The sequence below is a fragment of the Phalacrocorax carbo genome, chromosome 19, assembly GCF_963921805.1.
Source record: "Phalacrocorax carbo chromosome 19, bPhaCar2.1, whole genome shotgun sequence".
In the NCBI taxonomy this organism is placed as follows: Eukaryota; Metazoa; Chordata; class Aves; order Suliformes; family Phalacrocoracidae; genus Phalacrocorax; species Phalacrocorax carbo.
The window spans coordinates 7846265-7873068 of NC_087531.1; the positions used below are offsets into that span (position 1 = coordinate 7846265).

At 44.7% G+C, this 26804-nt stretch overlaps 1 protein-coding gene across 1 annotated transcript in view; it reads left to right on the forward strand.

Moving 5' to 3' along the window:
• The first annotated feature begins 708 nt into the window (after positions 1-708).
• The window catches only part of LOC135316300 (microtubule-associated protein 1B-like), a 61790-nt gene continuing 35694 nt past the window's right edge, over positions 709-26804 (forward strand). The window contains exons 1-2 of the mRNA XM_064469352.1: positions 709-975; positions 5755-5856. Of these exons, the coding sequence (XP_064325422.1) occupies positions 795-975; positions 5755-5856 (283 nt within the window). The 5' untranslated portion in view covers positions 709-794. The remainder of the gene's footprint in view (positions 976-5754; positions 5857-26804) is intronic.

Consider the following 26804-nt stretch of genomic DNA (forward strand, 5'->3'; position numbering starts at 1 on the left):
TTTCAAACAAGCAAAAAAAAAAAAAGGTAACAAGAATATTTAGATCGCCAGGTTGGGGGGGGGGGGGGGGGGGCGAAAATATGGCTCAGATTTTGCTGCAGTGCTACAGCAAGATGCAGGAGACTTGACTCTTGGTCTTGGACAGTGGAGCTGCTTTTTTCATTCAGTATCAGGGGTGCAGCTGGAGCCCTGATGCTGGCTTTCCCAGATGAGCTCACCAGGTCTGCCAGGGCATCACCTGCAGCTCCTCATGGCACAGCCACCATGCTTCAAGGCTGAGACCCTGGGAGAGCCTCGGGGAGCAGGAAACGGCCAAGCCAGCAGAGTGAGGCCCTGGGGGTACAAGGGATGTGGGATGACCAAACCAGTAGAGTAAGACAGCAGGAGGGCACAGGGGAAGGGTGTGTGTATGAGGGACGCGGGACCCGCGCCGGCCGGGGCAACACGGGCAGAGGGGTCACGCGGCCGGCCGGGGCGCACCCCGAAGCCGCCCTCGCGGTGGCCCCTCGAGGCATTGTTCGCACCCCGCGTCCTTACTGCTTCCGAGGGCCGCCGCGGGGAGGATTTGCCGCAGATGACATCAGCTGTGAATGCTGGAAAAGTGGCGGTGCGGGGATGCACCGCCCCCCGGTCCCTGCCCTGCACCGTCTCCGTATAAAAGCGCCGCCGCCTCCCCACCCACCCTCACTCCCTACCTCCTGCGGAGACGCCGCCGAGCGGTCCTTCTTCTTCACCCCCCCCCCCCCCCCCCCCCCCAGCGCCCCGGAGCCGCGGGGAGGAACGGGGCGCCCGCAATGGCCACCGTGGTGGTGGTGGAAGTGGACTCGGAGCCCTCCTGTAGCATCCCCAAAACCACCTCCCTCTCGCCCAGCCTTTCGCACCGCTTCCTGGACAGCAAATTTTACCTGCTGGTGGTCATCGGCGAGCTGGTGACCGAGGAGCACCTGCGGCGGGCTGTCGCCAACATCGAGCGAGGTGAGGCGGCGGGGAGAGGGGCGCCGCAGGCACCGCTGCAGACCCCCAACCCCGCCGAGGCCTTCCTCTCGGAAGCGGCGCGGCGGGGCCCCCCGGCCCAGCGCGGCGCCGCGGAAGGCAGGCAGCCGCTCCCCGTTTTCTTTCCCTTCCCCGCGGGGCAAGCGGAGGCGCTGCCCGGGCTCGGCTGTAGTCCGGGCTCCGTGCAGCGTCCGGTGGCGACAGCTCCCTGACGCCGCCCGCATAAAGACCTACAGTCGGCTCGGCGCGTACCGCGCCCCGCTGTCCATCCCCAGGAGCGTCTGCCCCGCCGCTAGCAGCGGGCGAAGGGGCAAGTCCCCTCCTCACCATTGTTGGGGCGGAGGGGCTGGGGCTGCGGCAGGAGCCAAGGGTCCGCAGCGCTGCCGAGCCCGTCTGCCCGGAGACTGCGGGGGGTGGGCGTGGCGCAGTCCGCACTGCGGTCCCTATGGCAGCTCGGAGCGGACAAAGGGTGTCTGCGCCGCCGAAGTAAAACCCGCGGTCGGGCTGCGGGGCGGCTGTTCGGCGTTTCCTTCGGTTCCCCAGCAAACCCCTATCCCCTACCGCGAAACCAAACCATTCGGATTCGGAGTGTTTTCCTTCTCAGTGGTAAAGACTCCCTGAGCAGGAATGCAGCTGTGCCTATTATGTCTAACTTTCGGCAACGAGACTTCTCTTGGCTAGAAAATTTTTCAGGACCTAAGATTTATATTCACGTATATATTTCAATAAAGAAAAAGATATGGGTAATAAGGCTAATACCTGAGTGCTCAGCCTCATTATTGTCCAGCTATGGGATGCTATGACTCAGTTTATTTGTCCTTTTCTAAAGACAGCAATACAGGAAGGTACCACAAGTGAAATGACAGTTTTATAAGTTCTCGATGTGATTTCTGATACAATAGACTGCAGTGTACATGTAGAGGGGAAAAAAGCCCTGTTGCCATAATAGTGCTATGAAGCACAAAGAAAATTATTGCTGGACCCTATAGTTTGTTAAACTCAATTGATACATGATTTTGTAACATTTTTGTTCTGGGCTGGTGAAAGCAGAAATATCAGAAACCTGCCATTGTTAGAAGGGAGAAAGAGACCCTGGAACGGGGAATTGGTAGCAGCTTTGCCATGTAGGTGTGGTTCAGCAGTCCAGCTAGCACTTAATTTGTCTCTGTTTTCTCAACTATTGTTGCTTTAGTTGGCTATTTCTCTTGATTCTCTTTTCATGACTGTTTGTGGTAAAGGGCTGCTGCATCACAGCTACCCAGCTTCACTGTGACCTGTTCATCTTTATTGCTACCATTGTCTCCTAGGGAGAACTACTGAGGCAGATGCTTTGTCATTCAGAGCCTCTTAGCATTAGGACAGTGCAATGCTTATCTATTTTTTGGTTGTGTCAGAAGGAAATTGGCTGCATTTAATTAAATTATTAAAATTTGTAGAGCAAATGGATAAAACTTATGCCCTCAAGACACTTGATGTCATCCTTCCTCAAGAAATGCTCTTCAATCTCTTCTTGAAGCTTCTATTATGCAGTTGCTGCTGCATAGATCTGTTGCTGCCTCTTGCCACTAAGCATAACGCCCACTTACAGTTTTAGATGTTTAGAGGGAATGCTTTGGCCTTTTTATTCATCATTTTGGATTAGAAGTCACCTCCCTGCTCCTGGTGTCAGACAATTTGATTGGGATTTTGCCTGATAGGAAAAAAACCTTGATCAAATTTTGAGATTAATTGTTCTGGATTAGTATGCTGGGAGTATGAAGCTCTATCTGTATGAGGCAAATATGGACTTGACTAATCTCTTTCTCATTGGAAAGTATGCTGTAGTCTGGAAAAAATGGCTTCTTTCAACCTTTATTCTTAACAGAGCCGTAAATGCATTTAGGGTTCTTGATAACTGCCTCACTGTCTTCTCTGGTACATCTCCTAAGTACCATCACTGAAAAGTGTGGATTCACATGCTGAACTGCAGCACAATGTGTCAAAGAAAACATCTGCTGATAACACATCAGTGGCGTGATGCTACGCAACCTGGTGGAATGCAGAGTCGCTTCTTAATATATCATGAAGAGGGAATGGTGTGGCAAGCTACATTTTCAATAATTACATTTAGGATGTCACTTTGCTAAGGGGGCAATCCTCCAACCCACTGTCCCCCAAAAAAGGAGGGAGTGAAGAGAAAGCGTCAAGATTTTTTCCACTGATTTGGCAGATGCCACTGGGTGTGCCCTGTCTGCTGTCTGATAAGTCCTGTGTCTAGTGGTATTGCGCTCCTAAGCCTGCAGAAAGAAATAGCTCCAGTTCAATCATACTTCCAGTAGTTACTTCCATGCTGTTAATGATATATACATCATTGGATTGACCTTGGATTTTAGTTCCAGAATTACCTCCATTCTACCCAAACATGATTTGGTTATATGATGTATTATATACATTGTACTACATTATAATGTATATGCATAATTTTTGCATCCAGAATGCTGAATCATGCAGCTGCAGATTTGGGATATTCTATCCAAATTCCAACTTCAGCTTCTAGGACTAGTCTGTGTGTGGTATGTCTAGGCTGCTTTTTTTTGTTGTTTATTTCACATTGAGTCCTGTATTTTGGACATTTCCTGGCTCAGCAGTCTGACTAATCAGAATCTTATCCCTACTGCAAATTTGGATTCACAACAAAAGCAGCTAGGGGTGGATGGTGAACCGATCCTATTATTAGCAGCGTTGCTGAATCATAGTCCATATTGCTTAACTGACCTTGGGAAAGCTTTGTAGTCTCTCCACACAAGCTTGCTGTTAGAGGCCAGCAAGCTGTTTATCTTCTAGCTTCCTGAAGTTCAGCACTCATTCAATGTACTCCAGCTTTGTAATCAATGTGAGTTTACTAGTCATAGTTTTCATATGCACTGTACATGCATGGTATTATATCTTCTTTACTTTCTTGCTCTCAAATATTCCAACACCTGGAAAACATTAAAGCCTGCTGAGCTGTATTTGTTTGCCAAAACTATGCTCCAAAAATGTGCCATACAGCCAAGAGATTTTTGATAAAAGAAAATAAGGAGACTTACAGAAGAGACTCACTGCTTATGCCTCTGAACAATGATGCATAATTCAGGAAGTGGAGGTGGCTGGTTATAGTTCAGTTATTTTTTCTCTTGAGTGGTTATGAAACATACAGGCAATACTGTATTTCCAAAATTACTTAGTTTCAAATGGCAGCTACTTAACAGCTAGTAGTATATCCCAGTAAGAAGCATGCTCTGACCTTGACTGGGATGCTGACAAGGAAAAGCCCTGGATGAATTCTCCCTGAAGAGGCTTCAGGCTTTTGAAATACAGATGTTCATATTTGCATGGAGAACCTACCCAGAGCTGCAATAGGAGACTGGCAGCACAGATCTGGTTTCTCTACTCTTCCCCCTCTTTCTCCTCCTCATCCTTCAGCCCTACAACATGGCTTCTGCCAGTGTGAGGCTTGACATTCCTGCTGCCTTGAAAGAGAATAAAGCATGAGAGGCAGCGTTGACAGTGAAGTTTGCAGCCTGAAAACCTGACAGAGTTACCAGCAGAAGTGTTAGGGCTAGTCTCACGGTAAGGGGTTGGCCACACACCTCTTCAGGCATCTCTACCACCCCAAAGGTACCAAACCCAAAAGTGATTTAACTCAACAATTTAATGCAAAGATATGGTCAGGCATGTGGGGAGGGGCCACTAGACACTCCCTCTGCCTGCAGTCCCTTCTGCATTTGCCAGCTAATTTGTGTAAGTCTAATGATATTCCTTTAGGGAAAAAAAACAAAAATCACTAAATGTTGGTGCTCAAAATCGCAGCAGTGCCTGGACTTACTAGTAGTGCAACTGCCTACTCATTATTTTCAAAACAAGAGAACTATAGAAAAATATTAAAACATGTTTTCATGTTAATTTGTTGTGGGGTTTTTATTTTTTTTTTAAATTCAGTCATCAAAATCTTATGGTATGAAACTATAAATTTGTCTTTTGGCTGCAGTGATTCCCCCCCGGTCAAATTTCAATCCTTAAAACTATATTTTGGAATAATACTTTTAATGATCACATATGTTAAGTGTCTCACTTTCTAAGTAGCTGGGGAGAAAAATGGTAGGGAATAGAGATGTGATATTTACTTTTTAAAAGAAAAAAATAAAGCATTGCATTTTAAAATCTCAACTAGAATTTCAATATTTCATAAATAAAAGATCACTTCAATTTTCATTTAAAATATGGGGTGCTTCAAAGCTTTTGAATGAAGAAGTCAGCGACTTAATACTTTGTGTTTAAATATTAATTTGCAACATGCTAGGTGATTCTGTCTCTTTTTTTTTTTTTTTGAGGGACAAATACAGTGGTCTTGCAATAGGGCTAACGTATCCCTTGAGTGGTTCACTCTTCAGTTTTATAAATCAGTGTATTGCTATTTTAAAGTCAATTCCAGGACATCAGTAACTTCCCATAATGTGGCTACTAGGATGTGGGTACCAGCAGTCCTAAAGCAGGGGCCTTAAAGTGTTGTTACCTTTTGGAATGGCAGATTTCCTCTTGTTTGTGACTGATCCCTGTCCAGAGTACTACTTCTGAGCACTCAGCACTTTGCAAAGGATAGCTGTGTGGCTTGAAAAGAAGAGAGGCTTGTTTTGGGTTTTAGAAATATGCAAATGACAAGAATATAAATAGAGAAATAATCAATTAAAACTTCCAGTGCTCATATATCAAGCTAGATGTGTTTTGCATTTTGAATTTTAGGAATCCGATCGTGGGACACAAACTTGATTGAATGCAACTTGGATCAAGAACTGAAACTTTTTGTGTCTCGCCATTCAGCTCGATTCTCTCCTGACAATCGAGGTGAGTTTTTGGAAGTGTTTGACAAAATTTTGTTTTGCATGTTGGGTTTTTTTTTTAAGAGCAGAATTAATAAATACACTCAAGTATTGGATGGCCCACTGTCATTTGTGATTCTTTACAATGGATGCTTTTTTCTTTCTTTTAAAATATGGCTTGAAAATTATAATTTGTTTTAACTTTCTGACAACAGGAAATGTCTGAAACTTTAAAATAATAAGCCTTTTATGTTAGCTTCATGTATCTCACCATGATTACTTTGGCAGTAGATGTTAGCTTTAGGGCCCCATTAAAGTTAAGTGAAACTCACTTTTTGGCTGCACAGTTTGTTCATGTAGCACAAATCTAGTAGTCCTGGAGAATGAAGCTGTTCCTCACTGTGGTAGGTAGAGCACACACAGAAAATAACCTGAAAAGTTAGCTCTACAGTTTGATAGAGCCAGAAATGGTGTCACGGCTGTTGTATGAGTGCGGCTCAAGCCCCATGATTGTCCCCAAACAGCTTGGACTTTTCTCTTTCTTGGTATAAAAAAACTGAGGGGTGGAGGGTCTACCTTGACTCACAGGAACTTTGGCTTGTATGAAGAAATTAGAATTTTACAGGACTTATGAGACTAAGTCTTCTCTTCTGCTGCCTTTCCTTCAAGCCTGTCCTTCCTTTAGAGGATTCATAAAATAAAAAACCCCAACAATTTTGTGTAAATTGTAAAAAGTGTAAAATTTTATTTTATTCTGAACGCATGGGATCCAAGTGTTTAGTAAGTTTTCTAACATCTCATTAACACAAATGCTGAGTATCTGTGAAATTAATCTTGTTTTTTTGTATAAAAATATATAGCCTTCTCCAAGGAGTATTAGGTTGCTTTCATTGGTGAAATTATTGTGGCCATGTGTACGTTGACTAGTACAACCTAGTATTGATGAATGTTATAAATTCTGGCTTCAGGAACATCTCTCAAGTATGGTGAAAAAGACTATGAAATGTTGTATCGTACTACTGCATCACATTCCTAGCTATACCCTAGTGCTATACACTGTTGACAAAGAGATCCTGACGTCTTGCTAATATGACAGCATTGACCTGATGGTCTTGAATAATGTACCAAAATGTCTTGTGTAACTAATTCTTCCTCTTGCAGCATAGATTATAGCAGATTTTTCCATATCTCCCCATATCCATACAGAGTAAAACATTGCCAGATTTAAGAAAAAAAAAATACCTCTGTGTTTCTTCCCCTGGTTTGTAAAACAACAGAACCAATACAAGAATACTCAGTATGAAGATTTAGGGTCAAGGCATGTAGTTCCTGAATTACATAGAAGTAAACTCAGGCCTAGAATACATATCTTTCATTTCATTTTAAATGTCATTAGATCAAGTCAACTTCTCAGTGACATCAGTTGCCTTGTTTTACAGAGAGGGTATTCTAATAAGTGAAATTAGCAGAATTTATCTTTAAGGAATGCAATATGCGGTCCACCTCATTTTTAACATGTATGTGTTTTATTTTAAAACTTCAGAAAATAAAAGATCTTGTGCTTCCTGTTTAGCAAAAATATTCCAGTGTGTGATGGAAAACCAGCGGGAGACAGGCACCATCCGATGATGATCATCAAGTCTCGTTTATTGGCAATCAGCAAACATCTTTTATACCATTCGTTAATTAGCACATACATATTGCAAAAGCACAGCTCATCATTGGCTGGGAGGTAAATGCCAACTCCTCCCATGCTTATCTCTTGTGTTCAGCCTTGCAATTAGCAGTTACTTGCTTCTCACATTCTTTTACCGATCAGCAACAGCTGGGCTCACACTCCTTTGTAAAACACCAGCTGGCCTCACATTCTTCTGTTGACCAACAGCTGGGCCCAAGGTCGCTTCCGACCTGGAGCCTGTTTTCCTACTTCAATGCCCTCTTTCTGCTAGCCATTCCTGGGCTAGAGTTTCCCACATTTCCCCCTTTTTCTTTTGTTCCTTGAGAAAGGAACACGGCACTCATACTTCTTTCCATCATTTGTTGCATACATTGCGATATACAAGGGACACACATTAATATAATAATAAACAGTATAAATATTATTAATCCCATCTGCAAAATACTCTTGATCCAATTGCCAATGCCCCATCCATTAAACAAGCCGTTAAACCAATGCCATGGATCATCCTGTCTTACAGAGTCTACATCTAGTAATAAGTCAGATAATGCCTTTGATGTGGCATTTGTTTGCTTAGCTAGCCAACACCCTAGCTTGTTTAATGTCGTGAGGCTTTGAGCAACACCAACTCCAGGAGCCAAGAAGGAAACAGCTATGATCTTTGTAGGATTCCAAAATTCAGCTGTAGAGTCACAGTTATCCTCAAACTTATGAGTGCTCCTTTCGCTTCTCATCTTTCTATGATGTTGATAAATCATTGAAGTGTTAGGGGTAAGAAACGTTAGGCGACCTATAGAGCAAGGCCCTCCCTTTATATGTGACGGGATGCCAGGCCAAGCCCGATCTCCACAAATTAAAAACAAACCTGCAGGTAGCGCAATAGGCATATTGTTAGAGCGTGATATATTTGCAGAGGTATAGTTACACCAAGCAGTAGCATTAAGAGAGCCCGCAAGGGCAAGCTCTTGTGGTTCTGGGCCTACGGGGAGTACATCATCCCAGATATCATACTCAACAAACACCGAAGGGGCGTCACGCCACTTAAAGGGAAGCTTCCGAGTTATATTATGCTGCTGTTGCAGCTCCGCTACGGACTGAGTAAAAGTCATAAAGGTTGCATTACTTAAAGGCACCCCAATAAGACATGTGACAAATGGGGAGTCGGGCGTTGCTAGGCTGGCACAAAAGCTAGTTGTATTCAATGATCTAGCTAGCGTGACCCAGATATTCTCTCGTGGGTCAAAAACGTTAGGCACAAGGGCAGTGCTACATACACTTAAAAGGGCTAATAACCATAATTTCTGTTCAGCAGAGCTCATTATCAGTCCGCCTTGTATTCTCGGTCGAAACCAGACCAAACCTCGGGCGCTATGCACCCTCTGGGACCTTTGTTCCTCCTGGACCGTGGTTATTCACTGGTGAGTGCTGCACAGCGCTCCTCTGGGTTCCTTCTGCTGATCCCAACCGTTCGGGTGCCGCTTCGGCTGGTGCCGCGGTGGGCAACTGTTCTGCGTCGCGCTGTGTGGGGGAGGTGGCGGGTCTGGCACATCTAGCTGGAATCCATTGCGGCCCTGTAGGGGTAGAAACACAGAGATACCCCCTCCCCCAATATAAAACCTCCACAGGCCCTGACCATACACCCGTACGCGGGTCTTTGTATTTGACCCAAACTCGGGGTAGCTCCCGTTCGTCTTTTTTCTGTCTATAGTGAACGATGACAGCAGGCACTCCCTCAGAGCCAAATACACACAAATAGTTTAACACAAACAGTGCTTTTACCAGCCACTCTTGCGGGTCTTTTATATCTACATACTTTTGAACATAGGTTTTCAGCAACCCATTAGCTCGTTCCACTATTGCTTGACCCGTTGGGTTGTGAGGGATACCTGCAATGTGTTGTACTGACGCACCCACGCAGGAGGGTTATCGTGTTCTGCAAATAGGCATAAGTGATTTAATACAAACAAAACTTTTGCACAAACAAAACTTTTGCCATTCCAACACCCTTATCTTCTCCCCCTTTTTCTTTTTGCACTGAGTAAGTGCACCCAAAATGTGAGTAGAACCATGGAGTATGGTGAGATCGATGGGGAGATCGGGGTCCAGGCGGTCTACTGCTCTCTGGACGATCTCAGAGCTAAGACGTTGTATCATAGTGTGTTGTTCAGCAGTCGGTCGGACCGGCGCGGCAGGGTCAGTGCCCTTTAACATTGGGCGAAGAATTGAGAGTCACTGATGCGCCACCCAAGATATTTCCATACCGGTGAACGTTGAACCTTCTCTGCTGCTATTACTAGGTCGTGTAGCTGGAGCTGTTGCTGTAAATATAATTCTTGCTGTGCTGAGAAAGGTTGTACTTGCGCAAACAAGATGTCATCCATGTAAGGGTAAATTATAGTGTCCGGCCATTGCTGCCTCACTTCTTTCAATGCAGCATCTACGAAGAGTTGACACAGAGTAGGGCTATTCTGCATGCCTTGTGGCAATACTGTCCATCCGAAGCGTAAGTCAGGACCCTCTCTGTTGATTGCCGGTAATGTAAATGCAAACCGCTGGGTATCCTGAGGATGCAGCTTTGTAGTAAAAAAGCAGTCCTTTAAGTCAATAATTAGTAAATGCCAGTCAGTTGGTAGCATGGCTGGATTTGGAAGGCCAGGCTGTAAAGCCCCCATCGCTTGCATTTGCTGATTTACTGCCCGTAGATCATGTAACAGCTTGAGATGTCCTTGATCTAATTGTTGTTTTATTAATATATGGGCTTGTTGTAGACTTTCCCGTTTGAGCGGTCACTGCCCGACCCGTACTGGCTCTGCTGTGAGCCATGTCAGTGGGATTGGGAAAGTCCATGTGGCAGTGACCCTCTTTGGTTACTGTTGAGAGTTTTTGGCTGGACCCAATGGGGCGAGAGTGGCACAAACTTGTTGCTGAACGTGTACCATTCCCTGCCCAACTTCCCTCAATGCTTCAACTAACATAGCTCGGGGGCCGGGAGGTACCCGACTCATGCGTTCAAGCATCACCTCAATGCCTGCGTCTAGGGGAAGTGTAATTAAAATGCTTTTAGTAGCATGGTTGGAGTTTTCCATAACACATTGACGCAGCAATGGGCCCTTCATAAAAATTTTCCAATCAAGAGGATTATGGTGTGCTAATAAATTTTGATTGTTAGCAGGGTCCGGTTGATAGATGACAGGGAAAGCCTGAGCTAACAAATCGGCGGTCTCTAGGTCCCCGTTCTGTAATGCCTCTAACCCGATTTTTCGCCAGTCAACCTGGCTGCGCGCAGCAGGCACAGAACGGTGACTAGACGTGCTCGGCTTATTTTCCTTCACCGGAGAGACTACATCACATAAATTTTCAATATCTTCACCTCCCTTTCCCAAGCTTATTCCTTCTCCGCTAGTTTCTACAGATGTAGATTTATCAGGGGAGGGAGGGGGGGGAATAAGGGGTTTTTGAGGTACGACAACTGGGATCCCCGAGAAGGGAGGTGAGAGATTGTCTAAGACAATTCCAGTCTTTCCAGCATTGGGGTCACAGTTGTCTAGCTGATCAGAGGCGGCTGTTGCTAATCTTTTTTCAGTTTTATATTTTTTCATACAGTTAATCACTTCCCGCCAAGGTTTCATTAACTTTTCCGCTGTCTTATCGTCATCTATCACCAAATCCCACAAACAATCACCATAGGCTCTCCACTCCTCTACTTCAAAAATCGACTCCGGTTCTTTAAAAAACCCTTTCGCTTTACCCACTGCAACTAATCCTGACAAGTCTTTTAACTGACTTACTCCCCGCTTTTCTAAAAAGCGCTTTAATAATTCGAAAGCTACCTCGACCTCCATCGCCCGATGTGAGGAAAATCAGCGTCTTTGTACGGCTCTCGCTCCCGGGTTAGCTTCAACTGCGGAAAGCGGATCCCCTCTTGAATCCCGAGGTTGGATCCAGGCCGGAGGGTCGGGACGTATCAAAAATGATGCATAAATCGACTCCTCTTTGCCCCCTGGCCGCCGTCGGCCAGTGCATCTCCGTCTCTCGCTGCTGTATCCGAAATAGTCCTTTTCAGGTGTGGGTTACTAAAGTGTCCCTTCTCGCATCCCCAGCTTATCAACAACGGTAGTTCTTTACGTAAATCTATACCCTTAATGTTACGCCTCTCTAAAAGAGATGTAAAGAAATCATATGCTGCTTGCCTCTCCATTGTGCTCGTCGGCGCCGTTGCAGCTCCCAAGGTCTCAGCAGCACGTATCGGCTGAGCCCACCTATGTGGTCGCCCAGGGTACGCAGACCAGCTGCGCTGTCTGTTTTGCCGTCCCTCTGCTTGCAGGACCCGAACCCTACGCTGGACCGTCCGTGGTATCACGTCAGGGTCACCATTTGACGGGAGACAGGCACCATCCGATGATGATCATCAAGTCTCGTTTATTGGCAATCAGCAAACATCTTTTATACCATTCGTTAATTAGCACATACATATTGCAAAAGCACAGCTCATCATTGGCTGGGAGGTAAATGCCAACTCCTCCCATGCTTATCTCTTGTGTTCAGCCTTGCAATTAGCAGTTACTTGCTTCTCACATTCTTTTACCGATCAGCAACAGCTGGGCTCACACTCCTTTGTAAAACACCAGCTGGCCTCACATTCTTCTGTTGACCAACAGCTGGGCCCAAGGTCGCTTCCGACCTGGAGCCTGTTTTCCTACTTCAATGCCCTCTTCCTGCTAGCCATTCCCGGGCTAGAGTTTCCCACAAGTGTGTCTAGGGTTTTTTCCTGTCTTGTTTAGATTATACCTTTTGATAGCATTGCATGAATTAAAATAAAGCAAATATTCTGCTTTCATATGATAAATGAAATAAGATTATGCACCTCTTTTTTTTTTTCAACAGAAAGATTATAGAATCCTCTAGGATTTTTTTCTCTAGGAATTGTATTTTTGGTTGTTTTTTTCTTGTTTGTCTAGACTTGCCTATGTAGTCTGTCATTGTGTTGAACTGTAGCTTAATTGCATGTGACTAGAGTTCATCAACATATCTATGACAAGCAGTAATGAATGTGCTTTTCAGCACTGTTCAATCTTTAAACAATAAGCTGCCAAAATCTATGTTGAAAGAGCATTAAGGGAGCCTGAAACTGGGAAAGAGGGTACATCCAGGAATAAAGCTAGCTCTCTTGACCAACTTTAATTTCTCAAATTTTGTGGAGAAGCCCATTGACACCTTCAGAATCCCACTGCACAGATCAGAGGACAATATTTTAGTCTCTCTAGTCTCTCTGTGGTTCTCTGATGCTGAATCTGCATGAGGCTCCTTTGTGTCTTCTCTACTGTTTGATAGGAAGGAAAGTTTTTTCTTGCCATTTGTTAATAAAATTTCAGAATGGTTGATTTTTGTTCAACAAATGTTGAATTTTGAGTGTTTAACTAGGGAAACTGGCAACATTTATACTCCAGAGATGATTCTAAGTATGTATTCTCTTATGGCCTCAAACTAAAAAATTCTCTGGAATTTGGGTAACTAGGTGACCTCTTGTCCAAGGAAACGACAAGATAATGGGATAGTTTGTGGAATTTAATTAAACACCCCTTTTTCAATCTTTTGAGACTGAACTCTTAGTGCGACTCAAGCATAGGGACAGTTTACTCCTGAGGAAGAGTAGAGTCATTCAGTGTGTCTGCACAGCTCTTAGTATAGTGAGGTCTGACTACTGGCTGAAGCCTTTTTGATTATAATCTTTAATTATGGTAACTGTAGTGCCAATTCAGTACATGCTTGTATGCTTCTCAAAGCAGCTTGAGGATACACGCAGCAGCAATGTAAAGGGTAGGACTCTTTCTCCAAAAGGAAGCTTGGAGGAAACAAGGCCAACCCTGTCCCCATGCCATATGCCTGCACTGTTGAAGGAGACATGCAAGAGAATATCTGTCAAAACAGTTGTGTGTTTTCACTTGAGGAATTTGAGGTCTAATCCTTCTCCATGTGTAGTGAATAGCAATGTAGATATTGATATTGCAGGGAGCATGACTGGATCTCAACACTCTTTTTGTGCCCTTATCAAGGGAATGGATTGTCACAGTGGTATTTGTGCATTGTATATTCAGCTGCTGGGCAATTTATAGATGATTTATGATTCCCTGAAAAATAGGATTCAGAATGGAAATGCCAGCAGATCTTTTCTGATATCTTGTAAAGTAGCTGAGTTAGCAGACTCCTTAATAATACCAAATCTCGCAGAGATGTTGTCAGGTGATGGTAAAAAATAAGTAACAGAGCTTATTAACTGGTTGCCAAGACAACAGGCAACATGACTTAAAATGGGTGCTCCAGTGCTTGCCTTTGTTTTCTGTCATGTACTGATGATAATTCCATCTTATGTTAACTTCACAAGGAAGAAAAATTCAGATAATGAGTTGTAACATGTATGTACTGGAAAAGGAACTGTGTATCTGGTAGTGAGGGAGAGCAAGTGGAGAATCTTGGAAAGAGCTTTGTTGAAATTGCAGCTGTTGCTACCAATCTTAATTTAAAAAAAGTTTCAGCTGCATAAAGCTGACTATCCTCCTTCACAAAAGACCAAGTAAAAGGATTTTGTGTGTGGATGAAGCCATTGAGAGCCCTTCTGCAGGACTTCCACACCTGCTGTTTTGTCCCTCAGCTTTCATCTGGGGACACTTGACTGTTTCATTGGTGTGTATTCAAGTCCTTGGCTAGATTAAAATTGGTTTTATTTCAATAGCTGTGCAGTAGCTAGTCACCCTAAATTTTCTAAGAAATACTGTTCAAGCAATGCACTGTGGCTACTTTGTATTTTGTCCTGTTGTTATGAAGAACATTTATCTGCGGAAGGCATGTTTCCTATCTGAGCAGTACCAGAAAGACTCCTGTTGCCCATAAGTCAGTGGTCAGTGACTGCACTGGCTTAAGTGAGTCCTCCTTTACCTGTGCCCAAGACCTTATTTTCACCAGCCTGCATGTGGCCAGGGAGGACCTTGGCAAAGTGCAAGATGTGTTTGATGTCCCCTTGGCAGCTGCTTGCTCAGCAGCGGCAGTGAGCTTGCCTCCTTCGGGCCGTTGTTCTTTGAAACTGTCATTACCCCAAAAAGCCTTAACAGCTTTCATTCTGAAAGTTACCATTTCAAAAGTTACAATTAAGGATTGCTAGTATCTGGGAATTTTGGTCATCAATACTGTCATGGTTTTAGCTGGGATAGAGTTAATTTTCTTCACTCTAGCTGGTATAGTGCTGTGCTTTGAAATTAGCATGGAAAAAAAATCTGTTGAGATAACACACAGATGTTTAGGCTGTTGCTGGGTAGCGCTTATACTAGTCAAGGACATGTCTAGCTTCCCATGCTCTGCTGGGTGCACAAGAAGCCAGGAGGGGAGGGGGCACAGCTAAGAGAGTGGATTCAAACTGACCAAAGGGATATTCCATATCATGTAACGTCATGCCCAGTATGTTACCTGGGAGGGGCTGGCCGGGGGAGGAGGGAGCAATCGCGGTTTGGGGATGGGCAGCGTTGGTCAGCGGGTGGTGAGCAGTTGTATCGTTTGTGTTTCCGTGTTTTTTTTCCCTGTTTTCCCTTTCCCTTCCTTTTCCCTTTTTATTATATTAACATTATTGCCATTATTATCATAATCATTTATCATTATCATTTTATTGTAATCATTAAACTGCTTATCTCAACCCACAAGTTCTTTTGCTTGCCCGATTCTCTTCCCCATCCCACAGGGGTGGGGGGAGTGAGCAAGCAGCTGCGTGGTGTTCAGTTGCCAGCTGAGGCTGAACCATGACAAATACCCATAATTCCATAGTTTGCTAAAATGCTGTATAGTCTTATTGCTTTTGTCAAAGCAGATCTACACCCGGTTAATATCATGCCTAGTAGCTTGCAATATCAGCTCATGAGTCGCTGATAAGATCCTAAAGGGCATGGTTTTAGTGCTATCTTACTGAAAACTGCAGTTAATCAAAATTCATTAAGAGGACTTAGGTACTTGGGCAAAACTTATCACAAGGAACTACACCAACAAAAAAAAAGCTAAGATGACAAGGCCAGATCTCTCAACTGGTATCTGAGCACCATCACTAAGCACCTAGGAATTAATTCAGCTTAAAAACTCAAATAGCTTGGTATGCACATTTACAGGCAACCTATAAATATGATTCTACAGCTATTAGAGACTGTGATAGCTGGAATAGCTATTGAGTAGAGCCATTTATCAGCAGTCCTAGCTAACTGTGGAGGTCCCAGTTGACTAGAGGTTAACAAATGTGACGCCCATCTACAGGAAGGGCCGGAAGGAGGATCCGGGGAACTACAGGCCTCTCAGCCTGACCTTGGTGCCAGGGAAAGTTATGATCCAGCTCACCTTCAGTTCCATCATGCGGCATGTACAGGACACCCAAGGTGATCAAGAACAGTCAGCATGGATTTATGAAAGGCAGGTCCTGCTTGACCTACCTAATCTCCTTCTATGACAAGGTGACCCGCTTAGTAGATGAGGGAAAGCGGATATTGTTTCCCTGGACTTCAGTAAAGCTTTTGATACCATTTCCCACAACATTCTCCTAAGAAAACTGGCTGCTCATGGCTTGGATGGGCATACTCTTCACTGGGTAAAAAAATTGGCTGGATGGCTGGGACCAAACACTAGTGGTAGATGGAGTTAAATCCAGTTGGTGGCTGGTCACAAGTGGTGTTCCCCAGGGCTCAGTACTGGGGACTGTCCATTTATTATCTTTATCAATGATCAGGATGAGGGGACCGAGTGCACACTCAGTAAGTTTGCAGATGACAGCAAATTGGGTGGGAGTGTTGATCTGCTTGAGGGTAGAAAGGCTCTACAGAGGGATTGAGACAGGAAGTCTCGGTGGGTGCGATATTGTTGCTGGTGCACTGTTGTGGTAGCGACTGGCACCTGTTGTTCTTCGACCTTCAACAGCCCCACAACAGAAGGGTCCTTTGAGAGACTGGGCAAGGTAGACAGCTGTTTAATTCTCTCCGTCTCCAAGGCAGCTACACCAAAAGCCCACCTGTACCCTTTTGGGTCCTTGAAATACCCTTTCCTGAGGTAGTCCACGCTAAGGATGCACAGAGCCTCTGGGCCAGTCACAATGGGGTTCTTTTGCCACTCATTCCCAGTTAGTCTTACTTTGGCCTCCAATACAGTTAGCTCTGGGGAATCCCCTTGTCACTCCAGCAATGCTGATGGGTTCTGCTCCTATATAGTTTGGCATTAGGGTGCACTGTGCACCGGTGTCCACTAAAGCTTTATGCTCCTGTGGGTCTGATGTGCCAGGCCATCGGATCCACACAGTCCAGTAAAACCAGTTGTCCCTTTCCTCTACCTGACTGGAGGCAGGGCCCCTCTAGTCCTGATCATAGTATTTGCTACTCACTTTTTGTAAATGCGAATCAAGTCTCTATTAAGCTCAGAAATAAAATCAGCGCTTCTACTCCTCTGTCTGGGGACCTGCTCACTGGAAACTGGAGCAGCAACTTTCCTGGAAAACCCCCCCGAGTGATTGGTTTTCCTTGCAACTCACATACCTGTGCCTCTAGGGTCAAGGTAGGTATTCCATCCCACCTCCTCAGGTCCTCTCTGTGGTCATGCAGGTAGAACCATAGGGTGGCCCGTGGTGAGTATCCTGAGCAAAAGGACGCTTACACCTAATGGATGAGATATTGGTCTGTACAGGTGGGGAGTAGGGCATATCATCTTTGAGTTGCTGAACCTTCTGGGACAGTTGCTTCACAGCCAAGATGGGGGAGGAAGAGATATTTGCTTTTGTGATCCCAGAGTCTGTTAATCACATCCCCCACCGTTGGTGCCTCTTCATCTTTCCAGGATATTACTGCCAATGAGTTTACACATGATGATGGTGTGCTCCATACAAACCTCTGCCACATGGGTTGTGTGCGCTGGGCTTCATCTGGATCTTTGGGTGACTGTTCACTATCTAGGTCACCATAAATGATCTCAAACACTGCTAATTCCCTCAAGTACTGGATACTTTTCTCCATGGTTGTTCACTTGCCTGGGTGATGTGCAACATCTTCCTTGAAGGGATACCTTTCTCTCACACTGGATATCCTTGGGGATACTGCATAGTGTTAAACCGGGGTCGGTAGGTATGGGCCAGGCCCCAGCACGTTGCAGTGATCTGTGTCTCTCTCGAGCTGCTGGGGTGACAAAATACTTCCTCCAAATACTCTACTAGTTTTTCAGGATTCTGCATTTGTTCATACATGAAGTTCCAAAACACTGGAGGTGCATGCTGTCCTAGGTATTTGCCCACACTATCCCACATGCCCTGCCACTCATAACTATCAAGCCTTGGGACTGATATCTGGATGATATTCTTAAATTTTTTACTAACCTTAGATAAAACTGCAACAATATTCCCAATCAATCGAGAGAATTGGAAGGGCAAGAGTAAGATAACTAGTGGGTTTGGGATTGCCTTCTCCTGTGCTTTTAGGAGGCGGTACTTAAAAAACAACCAGCAGTGCTGGACCCCAGCACCTTCACAAGATTTTTCCCAGGGGACCTTACTAAGGAGTTCCCTGAGCAACCTGAAGTCTGTTCTCCTCATATCCAGATTTGAGGTCTTGCTGGCAGCTTTCCTCCTGTCGCCATAGATTTTAAACTTGACTGCTTCATGGTCACTGTGGCCAAGGCTAATCCCACTGACTAACCCTTCTTAAAATTACATTATCAAGTAACAGCTTAAAATAAAGCACTGGTTAAAAATGTAACCGATGATGTAATTTTTACTCTTCTGGCTATGGCTCCTGTTTGCAACCTTCTGACCTGGACTTAAAGCGCTCTCTCTGGAGGAGGTGAGCCCGTGGCTCCTTGGGCTGTTGGCTTCCAGAGGAAATGACTTTTCCTACCCTGAAGAGCCAGCTCCTGCTCTTTTACCCACATGTCTCAATTGCCACCCCCACCCACCCCCCTCCACTGAGATTTTTTTTTATGAAGCCTTCTCTTTCAAGCACAGAGAACCATCTCACAGCTCTGAAATATGAATGATCAGGAAGAGTCATAGACATATTAGGGTCTTCCAGCCCCGCAAATGACAAATGCGGTAGCCCAGGCTTGCCTCTAATCACATGGACTGATTGGCAGTGAAAGTGAATTGACTTCAAGAGCACATCATATCTCAGCTCTCCATTCCTGTTCTCATAGCTTTAGGTTTTTTGTAAGCAAACATCACAGAATCCCAGGTTGGAAGGGACCTCGGGGATCATCTAGTCCAACCTTTCTAGGAAGAGTGCAGTCTAGACAAGATGGCCCAGCACCCTGTCTAGCCAAATCTTAAAAGTGTCCAATGTGGCTGAGTCAACTACTTCCCTGGGGAGATTATTCCAATGGTGCCTGTCCTCAGTGTGAAAAATTTCCCTCTCGTCCAATCGGAATCTCCCCAAGAACAACTTGTGTCCATTCCCCCTTGTCCTCTCCATGTGACTCTGTGTTAAAAGGGAGTCTCCATCTTCTTTGTAACTACCCCTTAAGTACTGGTACACGGTGATGAGATCCCCTCTGAGCCTCCTTTTCTCAAGGCTGAACAAACCCAGTTCTCCCAGCCTATCCTCATATGGCAGGCTTCCCAGTCCTTTGATCATCTTGGTGGCCCTTCTCTGGACCCCTTCCAGCCTGTCCACATCCTTTTTGTATAGCAGGGACTAGAACTGTACACAGTACTCCAGGTGTGGCCTGACAAGCGCTGAGTAGAGTGGGATAATGACTTCTTTATCTCTGCTGGTGATGCTCTTTTTGATGCAACCCAGCATCCTGTTGGCCTTCTTGGCCGCAGCAGCACACTGTTCGCTCATGTTGAGCTTTCTGTCCACCAGGACCCCCAGGTCCCTTTCCACAGAGCTGCTCTCCATCCAGGTGGATCCCAGTCTGTACTGCACTCCTGGACATGTTTTCCCAGGTGCATGACCTTACACTTTTCCTTGTTGAACTTCATAAGGTTCTTGTTGGCCCACTCTTCCAGCCTATCCAGATCTTCCTGCAGAGCAGCTCTCCCTTCTGGAGTGTCTACTTCCCCACTCAACTTGCTGTCATCAGCAAACTTCATCAGGCTACACTTGATGCTGTTATCCAGATCACTTATAAATATGTTGAATAACATTGGGCCCAATATCGATCCCTGGGGGACTCCACTTGTGACAGGTTGCCACTTTGAAAAGGAGCTATTTACCACCACCCTTTGGGTGTGGCCTGTCAGCCAGTTCCCCACCCACTGCACAGACCACTTCTCTAGGCCGTAACACATCAATTTCTCCAGGAGGAGACTATGGGGAACTGTACCAAAAGCCTTGGAGAAGTCCAGGTAAACAATGTCCACTGCCCGCCCCATGTCAACCAGGCAAGTCACTTTGTCATAGAAGGCCACCAGGTTTGTCAAGCACAATCTGCCCTTAGTGAAGCCATGTTGGCTTTTCCCAATCACGTGCTTCATTTGACTTGTGATGGCCCCCAGGAGGATTCGTTCCATAACTTTCCCAGGGATTGAAGTAAGGCTGATGGGCCTATAGTTACCCAGATCCTCCCTCGAGCCCTTCTTGTAGATAGGGGTAACATTTGCCTTCCTCCAGTCCTCTGGGGCATCCCCCGTTCTCCACGATTTCGTGAAGATTATGGAGAGTGGCTTTGTGATGATGTGATCCAGCTCTCTCAACACTTTCGGGTGGATGGTGTCAGGACCCACTGATTTGTAGGGGTCAAGCTCCTGTAATAATTCACGTACTAACTCTTCCTTCACTGATGGTGGGTCTATGTTTGGATCAACTGGGAATTTCGCTCCCAAAGCCTGGGACCAGACAGTGTTGTTAAACATAGAGGTGAAGAAGGTGTTGAGAACTGTGATTTTTGAAGGCAAAACATACAGCTGAATATTTCAGGCCCCATATGTTTATTATTATATTTCAGAATTGGCCCATCTATATTTTTGACAGCTAATTTACACTCCATAGCACCCTATTGACTTCACAAGGGTCCCACAAGGTATGAGGCCACAAACATCTTGCTTCCTTTTTTTTTTTTCTTTTGGTGTTAGCTATAAGCAATTAAAGATGTCCTGCCCCTGTGTTGTGGTTTAGCCCCAGTTAGCAACTAAGCACCATGCAGCTGCTCGCTCATTCCCTCCCCCCGCCCCAATGGGATGGGGGAGAGAATCGGAAGGGCCAAAGTAAGAAAACTTATGGGTTCAGATAAGAATAGTTTAATAATTAAAACAGTAATAATAATAATAATAATAATATAATGCAAAGGAAAATAATGAGAGAGAGAGGTGAAACCTGGGGTGGGGGGGAAACAAATAAAAAGTGATGCAACTGCTCACCACCCGCCGACTGACGCTGCCAGTCCCCGAGATGCGATCGCTGCTTCCCCCGGCCAACTCCCCCCAGTTAATACACTGGGTATTACATCATATGGTATGGAATATACCTTTGGCCAGTTTGGATCAGCTGTCTTGGCTGTGCCCCCTCCCCTCCTGGGTTCTTGTGCACCTGGCAGAGCATGGGAAGCTGGAAAAGTCCTTGACTAGTGTAAGCGCTACTTAGCAACAACTAAAACATCATGTGTTATCAACATTATTTTCATACTAAATCCAAAACACAGCACTGTACCAGCTGTGGTGAAGAAAATTAACTCTGTCCCAGCCAAAACTATGGCACCCTGACATTATTCTTTCCCCAAGGTAGTCCTCCATGCCAAAAAAAATCTCCTTTAAAAGCCAGGGTGGGCAAAAATACCAAGGTCCCAAAGATTACAGGGGACACAATACCCACACAGGCCTGTGTGGATTTTGGGTGAATGGTGGGAGCTGGGCCCCCTGCTCATTGCTTAACAGGAGAGGAGCAGAGTCCATTGCTTGCATATAAACACATAGATGAGCACTGTGATAGAGTGCAGGGGTACCCTCCCCTACTCTAGCAGCCTCCTAGATGTCCTCTGCCTGAAGAAAAGCCTCGGGTTTGGGGTTTGTAAATGCCACCTTCCCCATCTTTGTTGCTTTCTTCTGTCTTGCTATGCTTGACTTTTACTTTGTTCAATCCATCTTTCACTTTCTCTCAATGCTGTTTTCTTCTCTTCCCCCTTTTTCCTAACTAGACACTTCTGAGATGCATTTTTTTAATGACAGAGCATGGGAAGCTAGAAAAGTCCTTGACTAGTATAAGCACTACTTAGCAACAACTAAAACATCAGTGTGTTATCAACATTGTTTTCATACTAAGTCCAATGCACAGCACTATGCTAGCTACAGTGAAGAAAATTAACTCTATCCCAGCTAAAACCATGACACAAGGACAATTAATAATTCTACACTGAGCTTTTGCAACTGAGTCCAAATACTCACATCATAGTGCCTAACCCTTAATAAGTAGCAAAGAGCTTCTAGAACAATTTTTAAATAAACGCTAAACTTGGCAAGTCAGCATCCCCAATCAAAATTGGGGCTGTTAACCAGGATCTCCACCAGGGGCTTTCATCTGTCATCTGGGGGCTACTCCTGGGAAAGCTCAATAAGAAAAGCAAGGCCATAGTCAGACACACACATACACATGTGACATTTCCCCAGGAAAATGCCCCTCCAGCACAAAGCAGCAACAAATTAAAGCAGGTCTGGCTCTGCACAGAGTGGCCTGCAAGCCCATTTCCAGCTCACTACCTACTATCCCGCATCATTTCACCCTTACTGTCACAAAGCTCCTTGCTACACTGTCCCTTCTGATTTGCCTCACTGTTCAAAATGTCCATGGAAATAAATACATGTGTGACGCCTTTCACTGTCCCTGGCATCACAGAGATGAAAGATGCCCTTTCTCAGCAAGCAGCCCCACTGCTGCAATTTCAAACCAGTGGGGCAAAACAGAGGCTGACCAGCTTAAAACTCTTTCCCATAGTTCCAGTTCTTTCAGAGTTGTGCTAACTGAAATGCTGCTTTTCTAGCTTTGTTACTGGGCTTGCATCCAATGTTTACATTGCATTACCAGTATCTCCTCTCTATTGCTTCTGTCACAGTGTTTCAGATAGCATATGTTTTCATTTTATAGCTCTCCTGCTTCCCTTTAACTTATGACCTTTACTGAAAATGAATGCATTTGCAGACTGTCAGGCAAAAGGGTTGAATCACAGGGGCTTGGCATCTATGAAATGCTTTGAAATCCACTGCAGCTGTATCAGGAAAGCACTGGTGGAAAACCATAAACTGCCTAAGATTAGAAGTTTATTCTGGAGGACCCCAACTTTCCTTTGGAAATCCAAGCACATTTCAAACCCTCACCAAAATAAAAACAAAGGCCTGTTGGGAATGGACATTTTGATGCTCCCCTAATGCATTTAATTATTGACTTTTCAATCTTTTAAAAGCATTTCTGTCCTTTTCTTCATACCTTTACTGCTCATGCAACTCACAGTCCTCCTTAGTGGATCCTAGGTGCTTGCACAAAGTGTTTCAGAACCCAAAAGGGGACTGGTTGAATTTCAGAACTCATCAGTGTTTGGCAGCGGGGACTCAACAGCAGCGCCGGGACAGCACATGCTACAAAACAGAGGCAAAAAGCCATTTTGCTTTTATTTGAACAATTCACTACAACCTAATCTGCATTGTTTCCTAGCAACTTAAAGGATGCTCTCAGTTTAAGAAATGCATACTCTGCATGCATCTTGTGTTCAGAGTGGAGCAGGGTGAGCTCTGCACCAGTGCCCCTGACAAGAAGGGTTTAGCACACTTGCTAGGAGGAGGATGGGATATGTATGCTGTTGCTGCAGCTATTCCCCTAACAGTCTCTTCACACCCAGAGAGAACTAAGCAAGCCCTACCTGAGATCACTGTTTAGGAGACTGTGCAGCTTCCCAGGGTTTTAGGTGGAATCTGACACTAGATTAAGTAATTTGTGGAGGGCAACCACAGGTAAAGCTAATCTTCTGCCTGCTGTCCCCCACCCCACTGGTAACGCTCTGGAAGTGTGCAGTAGCAAGGCCACATGCAGTTGCTTGCATCAGGGGCCACAGCTCCTTCACTCCTCTGAGTGCAGCAGAACAGAAACCCCCTGGCAGCTTCCCCTAAATGGGCACAGCCTTCTCTTGTGGTTTATCTGGCAACTCAGCCCCACATAGCCTCTCGCTCACTCCCCCACAGGTGCAATGGGGGAAGAGAATCAGAAGGGTAACGCTCTGGGATTGAGATAAGAACAGTTTAACAATTAAACCAATAACAACAAGAGCAACAATAATGCAATGAAAAGGAAAACAATGAGAGGCATGAAACCCAAGGAAGGGGGAAATGAGCAACCAAAACAAACAACACATAATAACAACTACCACCCTACACCCCAACTCCCCCAGTTAATATACTGGTCATGGCATCACATGGTATGGAATGAATATCCCATTGGCCAGTTTGGGTCAGCTGTTTTAGCTGTGGCCCCACCCCTCCCGGCCTCTTGCCCATGTGGCAGAACATGGGAAGCTGGAAAGGTCCCTAACTACTATAGGCGCTACTTAGCAACACTTAGCCGGTTCTTAACAGTAACTAAAGTGTCAATGTGCCATCGGCACTTTACCAGCTACAGTGAAGAGAATTAACTCTATCCCAGCCAAAACCAGCACACCTTCAGAGTGGCAAAGGGCTGAAACATGAAAAACAGGCAATGAGGTCAGTGGAACAGGCCTTCACTTATTTACCTGGCTACTGAGCTGGTGCTTATGCTCTCCTGCTAGCTATTGACAATTCATAGAAGTTCTAATGGCCTTGGCACCAGTCAGAAAAACAACAGCATCTTTACAGAAGCTGAAGGCTTGGAGTTGGAAGGCTTTGAGATTCTGAGATAGGTATGTTTGGAGCATGTTTCTGAAAAAATAAAAAATAATGAAAAAAAATCAACAACCACAGTGAAGAAGTTGACAGTGGCATTTATGTGTGGTCCATACAATTGAGAGTTAAGGTTACATCCCAGTAAAACATTCAATTCATTGAAGAATTTAACTCAAAAAATGTGTGGAGCCCTCAGGATTCTTCTATCTGTTTATGTGAGTTCTCATTTGCCTCAGCAGGTTACCTCAGACAATGGTCTGTTCTAAAACAAACACCACCAAAAAAAACCCCACTAAAGCCCCATAATAGACAATTGTGATCTAATCTGCCTTAAAGGGACATGTATTCTTACCTCTCAGATCCCGAGATCCATCCTCAAGGAAGAAGGGCAGTCTGGTAGAGAACCTAGACACGTCACCTAGACTGGCCCATTGGCAAAGAAGGATTGAGATCTCAGAAGCAGACAGGATTTCTGAAGTGTGTAAACTGCATGTTTATGTGGAACATTCATCCTCAGAGCTCAGCTGTGCTGTTAGAGCCAATGCTAGTCATCCATTAGAAAACCGTGTGGGTTGTTTGAATTTCCCCTTCAGTCTTCAGAGAGAAGGTATTCTCCCTCTCTTCCTGCCAGAATCATATCATCACATCACATCATCTGCTTCCTCTGCAGATAGGTTATTCTGAATTTAATTTGTGTGGGCATTGATTGGGAGCAAGTGAACACTGGTGTCCATCTGGGGTGGCAGGAAGGGCTGATGGGAATCCCTCTGTTGAGTAGCTTGTTGCCTATAGCATACATCCCCATGGGCTGGTGTTGCATAAGCATACCCTGTAAGGAGAAGTGTGTAAGTAGTGATCCTTGGTTAAACAAGACTTGAAGCAGGGCTTGCTTTCTTTCCCTTGCTATTTGTTTACATTTTGTTTTTGCACAAAATTAACTGCAACGTAATCACCATAAAAAGTGGGCCCCATGACCATGCTGCTTGATTGCCCTGAAAAGATGAGCTGTGTAATTTAGAAACCTGTTCAGTCACTTCTCTAGAAAACATTAGTGACACCATGCCAATCTCAATAATTCTACCATAAATGTCATCAGTATATGGCCAAGTAGGTGAACAATGGGATTCTATGGTCATGGGAACTAAGATGATGCACATGGAAATCACCTTTAAGCGACTATCACATGGTGTTTATTTCTTCTCTCTATTGGACTGATTCTGAATTAAGCAGCTGCCAAGGCTCTTCATTCATATCTGGTTTTAATTTGAAACTTTACTTAATAAAATTGAGGATGAGCAGATACTTAGATTTCTTCCAAACAGGATAAATATTTATTTCCAGAAGTCTTTAGATAGGATTTTGACCTACTTTCCAGAAACTAGAACTGGGCAAAATCTAGCTACCCAACCACTTCTGTGCAACCTGGAAGTTTCTTCCTTTCTTCCTCTGACACCACTAAAATGTTCTGTCCAATGTGTAGAGATATGCTGTAAAAATCTGTAGAGTTAATTTAAAGCAACCCCAGCTCTTCTACACAAGTCTCAGATTCTCCCACTTGATCTGTAGTTTAATGTCACAGTCTCTTGCCAGTTTGTGAAATGCTGTTGCTACTTTCTGCTCCCACACTGTAATACTTCATTCCTGTTTTATCAAACTCTTCCCGTGGGAGACTTACCTTCATTCCAGCTGAGCATCTGAGTATCAACCTGAGAAGTAAGCCTGTGTTGCTCTTACAAAATTGTCAGCAGTTTTAATAAATGCAGGATTGTTTTGTTTGTTTCTCAAGCAGTTGACATAGGACCATGTTACTGATACCAGCAAGTAGAGACCCTTCTGAAGTTTTACATGGGATGGGAGCCCTTGTAGTGACTCACACCTTACCAGTGCTGGGTCCCCACCCTGTAAGATAAGCAGTAACACTTGTTGATGCCAAGGAGTCGAAAAGGGAGGCAGTCACACATGCAACTCTAAACAGGCACGTGTACATGGTGCAGAACATTACACTTCCTCTGGAAATCAATCTCAAGTTGCATGAAACCATGCAACCACTGGAGCTGGGCATCTGGTCTATGGAAGCATAGGATGTATGTAACCACCATCGGTGCTGGTCAGTGAGAGTTGCAACTCCACAGGTCAAATCCCTTCCAGCCACACAGATACATAACTTGGAGCAGCTTCAGTAAAGTCCAAAGTCAATGCTTTGAGTCAGGTGGCCACTATACATCTTTGTCTAACTTTGAATGTGGATAATTGTATTTCTTTTCTATGTTTAATGTGCTAATATCTAATCATATATGAGGCTTAGTCTGGCCTGAAGCAAAGTGTGTTCTGTGTCACCAACTATTAAGCGAGAAATTTCTGTGTCAACTGAAGGGTGATAATTTTTTTTGTTTCCTTCCTAATACTAAAGACTAGATTCAATAAACTGCCTAATGTCTTCATTTGAGGGAAATCTGCAGAA